This window comes from Sinocyclocheilus grahami, unplaced genomic scaffold (assembly GCF_001515645.1).
Source record: "Sinocyclocheilus grahami isolate Dianchi unplaced genomic scaffold, SAMN03320097.WGS_v1.1 scaffold1952.1, whole genome shotgun sequence".
In the NCBI taxonomy this organism is placed as follows: Eukaryota; Metazoa; Chordata; class Actinopteri; order Cypriniformes; family Cyprinidae; genus Sinocyclocheilus; species Sinocyclocheilus grahami.
The window spans coordinates 92,753-99,633 of NW_015507131.1; the positions used below are offsets into that span (position 1 = coordinate 92,753).

Below are 6,881 nucleotides of genomic sequence, written 5' to 3' on the forward strand. Positions count from 1 at the left end.
ATTATAGCACTTAACACCTGGAAAAGTCAGATTTTCATGATATGTCACCTTTAAGTCAGAAAAAAGTCAGTGCATTGTCTTGTAGCTGAACTTTAAAGGGGACTCAACCCTCTTTTTATTTGTGATATACTGTCTCAGTCTAAATTACACTCACACTGCTTTTATAGGAAGCTAAACTAATTAGAACATAATAATAATAACAGCAATGACCGTAATCACGAGCTGATCGTCTGAACGAAGTGAGCGCTTCGCTTTGAAACAGACTTGATGAAGGGATTAATCATATAGTGCTTTCGGTTTGAGTTCGTTTGACAGATACTGTGCCAAAGCATAATGACTCTAAACACCTTTTATGTTAGAATAAGAAGTTAAATATATTTTAAAAACTACAGTTTTCGCCTGGAAGACCTATATTGTTTCATATCGTCATGTGACCGCGATGACATCGAGACTCTCGCGATACCACGATATTGATCATATCATTACATCCCTAGAATATACAGTAGATTCCCGTTTTCTGACTGGATTGTGTGATTCTGTCCGTGTTTTCTGCTCTAGACATGTTGCCTGTTAAGATGGCTTGTGTGACGTGTGTCATGTGCTGCTGATGGATTCTGTGTTCAGAGCGCTCGGTGAGTTCAGACGCTGTGAACCTGGAGAAGGCCAATGAGTTTAACAGTCCTCGAACCCAAGACCTGACGGCCAAACTGCGCAAAACCGTGGAGAGCGGAGACGAGGAGGCGTTCAGAGAGCTGGTCTGGGGAAATCCACGATATCTCATCGGATCCGGTGACAATCCCACTATCGTGCAGGTGCGCTTGTCCTCTGCAGGTGCTACGATGTTTCTGAAAGAAGTCTCTCCTGCTCACCAGGGCTGCTTTTATTTGATCAAAAATACAGTAAAAATAGTGAAATATTTTTATGATACAAACAGCTGTTTTCTATGTGATTATCTGTTAAACTGTAATGTATTTCTGTGATGCGCAGCTGTATTTTCAGCATCATTACTCCAGTCTTCAGTGTCACATGATCTTCAGAAATCAGTATAATATGCTGATCTGCTGCTCCAGAAACATTTCTGAAACAACAACTTTTATTATTATTATTATTAGTAGTAGTAGTAGTAGTAGTAGTAGTAATGATAATAGTTTACTTTATATATAACTATTGTTATATTAATAACAAATTAATATTTTTAATTTAAAAATATAATATTTTTAAACAAATTAAATTGCTATCAAAATAAGTTATATTCCCACAAATAGATGATCATTTTAATAATAATTTTAAAATGAATAACAATTTTAATTATTATTAGTAGTAGTAGTAGTAGTGATGATAATTAATAATTTACATTATATATAACTACTATTACATTAACATTATTATATAATATTATATCATTTTTTTTTATGTTACATTTAAATTATTTCTATTAAAATTATTATAATTACAATTTCTGTCGGCACGCAAAGTATAATAATGATCATTTTAATAAAAACAATTTTATAAATTAATATAAAATTTTATTGTTATTAGTATTAGTATTTCTAATTATTACAAGGTGTCCGCGGTGTCTTAAAAAGTATTAAAAGTTGATAAATCAATTTAGAGAAAATTAAGGCCCTTAAAAACTATTAAAAAGTCTTAAAATTTTGTATCATGTTTTCATTATGACCGTTACCATCCGCTCCCGCAAACATTCTAATATTGTATATAATATCCGCGCATCAGGGAGCCGCTGTCAATATGTTAAATCGCTTTTGAATGAGCGCTCGCTGTCGCAGTTCACTTTCGATTTCGCGATCATGTGCGCTCTGTGTAAAGAGAGCGCATCTTACGATATAAGATATTTGTCAATGAGCTCAGGATCTGTTGAGCAGCAAATCCTCCAACATATTGTCAGTCATCTTTCCTTACTCTCAACAAACACGTATTTTAGCACTCCGTAATCACAGGTAAACAGTCTGATCAGTCAGGTGTTTGTCACGAGAAGTGCTCCACAAAACAGCTATGGTTTGCAGACAGTTATAAGAGTTGATGTGACAAATACGTCTTTTGAATATACTGTGTAAATACTAGGGCTGGGTAAAAAATATCGATATCTCGATATTAATCGATTCTCATTTTTACGGAACGATATCGATTCTTAAATCCCAAGAATCGATTAGTCTAGCCTGTTTTCAGTTAATGGACGGAACGTTGAAGGGCACTTCCCATCCAATATATCGCAATAAACATTGTGCTTTGGTACTTTTAATATGAAACAAGTCTCAGATTTCAAATTCTGTCCATTGTATTGCAGTATTTAAACAATAAATGTAGTTTTGGCGCCGTTTAATGTGGCGTGACAGATCGCTGTAGCACCTCAGTTTAACAGACGTGAACTGATCATCTCCTCCGCTTTATTACTAGTTATAGCACAAAATAAACATGACTAAACATCCGAAGGTAAATTAAAAGAAAGAGTACAACTTTACAATCCCATGTAATCTCTCAATCAGTGTTTCAGCCGCGCAAAGACGTCAATATAACGGCTTGTAAACAATGCCACGTCACATTTACCTCAGAAAAACATATTCGGTGACCATAAACTCATTAATCAGATAGAAAAATAAACTGTAGAGAGGGGCATTTTGCTAAATATATGCACCATATAACATATTCATTATAAATTGGACTGTTCTTCAATGTTTAATTTATGTTTGAATAAATCCATCAAGATTTTAAGACAGCCACCATTATGTTTATATTTAAAAAAAGTAGAAATATTATGTAGTTGTAACTTTATTATTTTAAAAACTTAATTAAGTGTGATTTTAACAAATCAGTCAATTTTAACCTTCAGTATTATAGTCATGACTCTCGTGTATATTTCACAGCATTAGTTGAGAGATTTTTTTTTCCTTGAGAAAATTTGGCATGTACTGTACCTGATATATATCCAGAATAATCCGTATCGAAACGAATCGTGAATTTTGTGTCAAAACCCAGCCCTAGTAAATACTCATCGTCCCGTTAGCTCGGAGAACTTTATTTTTTCTCTCTTCAATAAGTTTTATCAGTTGTTTTGTTTATTGGTCTAATCCTTGTTTCTTGGGTTGCGTTGGGTTAGTCACTCAATTAATTCTCTTGTGCTTCGTTCCCGTCCTTCTGAATTATGTTGCATTGATAAGGAGTTATCACAAAGTAAGACTGTTTAGTTGTGCTACCTAACAATCGATATGTAATAAATGTAAGTTAAAGTCTCGCCAGTGTAAGAGGATGAGGTCTTAAAATGTATGTTAAGAGGCTTAAAAAAGGTCTTGCATTTAACTCCATGATATTATCAACAGTCGTGCTGCACAATATTTTTGTGGAAACTGATGCATTTTATTTTTCAGGATTCACTGATGAGTAGAAAGTTCAAAAGAACAGCATTTATTTAAAATATCTTACAAACATATTTTGTACAGTTTTAATGTCCTGGTGGTTGATGTCTTGTGAGCAGGAGGGCTGCAGATATAACGTCTTGCACGTGGCGGCTAAAGAGAACCAGGCGGGCATCGCTCGTCTGCTGCTGGAGACGCTGGAGGAGCCCGAGTTCATGCGGCTCATGTATCCTAACGATAACGAGCTCATGCTGCAGCAGCGCATTCGATACATCGTCGATCTGTACCTCAACACGCCTGACAAAGCTGTGAGTGTGCTGTTAATTACATTCTATTACTGGTGTTAAACTTAGAAGTGCTATTCCTGTTGGCACACAAAGTATAATAATGATATTTTTGATAATAACGATTATAAAATGAACAACAACTTTTATTATTATTAGTAGTAGTAATGATGATAATTAATAGTTGACTTTATGTGTAACTATTATTATAATAACAAATTAATGTTTTTAATTTTAAAATATAATGTAATATTTTTAAATAAATTAAATGATTGCTATCAAAATGATTATAATTACAATTTCTATTCCCGCAAAAAGTATAATGATAATTTTAATAATAACAATTGTAATTATTATTATTATTAGTAGTAGTAGTAGTAATGAAAATAATGAATGGTTTACATTTATATATAACTATTATTACATTAACATTATATAATATGATATATATTTTTTTATGTGTAAAAATGTAACATTTTTAAATAAATTACATTTCTATAAAAATTATTATAATTACAATTTCTGTTAGTATGCAAAGTATAATAATGATCATTTTAATAAAAACTATTTTATAAATGTATTATTAGTATTAGTGATATTAATTAATAGTTTACTTTATATGTAACTATTAATATTATAATAGTAAATTACTTTTTTTTTAAATTTACAAATAAATTTAATCATTACAATTTCTATCGGCACGCAAATCATAATAATGATAATTTTGATAAGAACAATTAATATCAAATTTGATTATTATTAGTATCAGTGATCATTAACATGTAATGTTTTTAAATAAATTAAATTATTGCTATAATTTCTATTGGCAAACAAAGTATAATAATGATCATTTTAATAATAATAACAAACAAGCATAATAAGGAATTATTATTATATTAAGAAAATTAATTATTTAAATATTATAATAATTTTAAAAATAATAACATTATTATTGTATTATTATTTTAAATATTACTGTTATTGTTATTATCATTAGTAGTAGTAGTCAACAGTATGCAACCGCATAGCAACACCTTAGCAACCGACCTGGGTACCTTAGCAACCACATAGCAACACCTTAGCAACTACCCAGATTATCCTAGCAACCGCATAGCAACACCTTAGCAACCGCATAGCAATACCCTAGCAAATGACCTGGGTTCCTAAGCAACCGCATAGCAACACCTTAGCAACTACCCAGAGTATCATAGCAAACGCATAGCAAAACCCTAGCAACCACCCCGGGCACCCTATCAATCACATAGCACCCTAGCAACCACCCCAAGTACCCTAGCAACCACATAGAAACACCCTAGCAACCACCCTGGGTACCCTAGCAACCGCATAGCAACACCTTAGCAACTACCCAGAGTATCATAGCAAACGCATAGCAAAACCCTAGCAACCACCCCGGGCACCCTATCAATCACATAGCACCCTAGCAACCACCCCAAGTACCCTAGCAACCACATAGAAACACCCTAGCAACCACCCTGGGTACCCTAGCAACCGCATAGCAACACCTTAGCAACTACCCAGAGTATCATAGCAAACGCATAGCAAAACCCTAGCAACCACCCCGGGCACCCTATCAATCACATAGCACCCTAGCAACTACCCCAAGTACCCTAGCAACCACATAGAAACACCCTAGCAACCACCCTGGGTACCCTAGCAACCGCATAGCAACACCTTAGCAACCACCCCAGGTACCCTTGCAACCATCCCAAGTACCCTAGCAACACCCTAGAAACCACCCCAAGTACCCTAGCAACACCTTTTTCTAATAGACTGTATTGCCTTCAAAACATTCAGACTTTAATCTTTCAAACTATTTCAAACTGAAAACCGTCAAATTTTTAAAACTTTTTTTTTTACTTTCTGGTCTGTCTTTCTCAAGCCAACTTCAAAGTTTCTCTCGACGAACTTTTTTATCTAGTTGTTTTTATCATCATTAGTAGTAGTAGTCATAGTAAAAAGCAGTGAATGGCGTGAATGCACATATATCCTGCTGACAGACCTGTTCTCCGTATCTGAGATGTGATGTTCTTCGCAGAGCAACGAGACGCCGCTGCACTTCGCGTGTAAGTTTGGATGTCCGGAGGTGGTGGATGTTCTGTGTTCACATCCGAGCATCGACAAACACTGCAGGAACAAATACGACCAGAAACCGTCCGCTGTAAGAACCTGACCCGTCTTAAACATGTCTTACTCTCATTCCTGAAATAACGGCTCACGCTCTCTCTGCAGGTGATCTGTGAGCGCAAAAACAAGAGCAAGGAGGTGAAGCAGAGGATCATGGAGTATTTGGAAGGTCTGTTTCCATCATGACGCTCCAGCAGTGTTGGGGAAAGTTACTTTTAAAAGTAATGCATTACAATGTTGCGTTATGTTACTACGTAATTATGTTAGTTACTTTTAATGGAAAGTAATGCGTTACGTTACTTTTGAGTTACTTTTTAAATCTGGGCGGGGCTTGCTTGTTTGTTTTGAATATAAAAAGTTCTTCTTCTACAAACGTAAAAGCCCTTTCTCACTAAAAGTGAAGTGAATGCGCCTCAGGCTGAAGGAAATGTAAACTCTGGTCTGTACAGTAGAGGGCGCCGCTCAAACTAACTACATGAAGAATATGACGCAGGAGAAGAAAGTTCAACACTATTCAGCAATAACACAAATCAAACACAAATGTGTCATTTCTGATTATTAGTATGATTGAATTGGATCATCGAAGGTCAGCAGCAAAGACACTGGTTAATAAAATGGGATTAAATACATAAGTGATATTTGTCTTATTTAACAATTATTGCAGGTTTGTATAATATTCTGAGTTTGTATTTGACAGTATTTATTGATTGTGAGGAGCACTGAATGTGTTTGTGTGCAGTGAGATGAGTAAACACATGTTGATATTGAGTCTAGAGCTACAGTAAGATCATGTTCACACACAACACTCTGCTCTTACTCCTGATTTCTGTCACCGTGGCAACACCAGAGCTGTCACTCAACACATGGAAACAAAGTAACTGGCATTACTTATTTAAAAAATAACTCAGATATTTCCTTCTGAATCAACAAGTAATGCGTTACTTTACTAGCTACTCAAAGTAATCTGATTGTGTTACTTGTAATGCGTTACCCCCAACACTGTAATTCAGTCTGTGTGTGTGTGTGTGTGTGTGTGTGTGTGTGTGTGTGTGTGTGTGTGTGTGTGTGTGTGTGTGTGTGC

At 34.9% G+C, this 6,881-nt stretch overlaps 1 protein-coding gene across 1 annotated transcript in view; it reads left to right on the forward strand.

Moving 5' to 3' along the window:
• Positions 1 to 6,881, forward strand: part of LOC107573467 (ankyrin repeat and LEM domain-containing protein 2) — a 24,105-nt gene that overhangs the window by 7,765 nt on the left and 9,459 nt on the right. The window contains exons 3-6 of the mRNA XM_016259901.1: positions 625 to 812; positions 3,491 to 3,679; positions 5,712 to 5,834; positions 5,906 to 5,969. Coding sequence (XP_016115387.1) covers positions 625 to 812; positions 3,491 to 3,679; positions 5,712 to 5,834; positions 5,906 to 5,969 — 564 coding nt within the window. The remainder of the gene's footprint in view (positions 1 to 624; positions 813 to 3,490; positions 3,680 to 5,711; positions 5,835 to 5,905; positions 5,970 to 6,881) is intronic.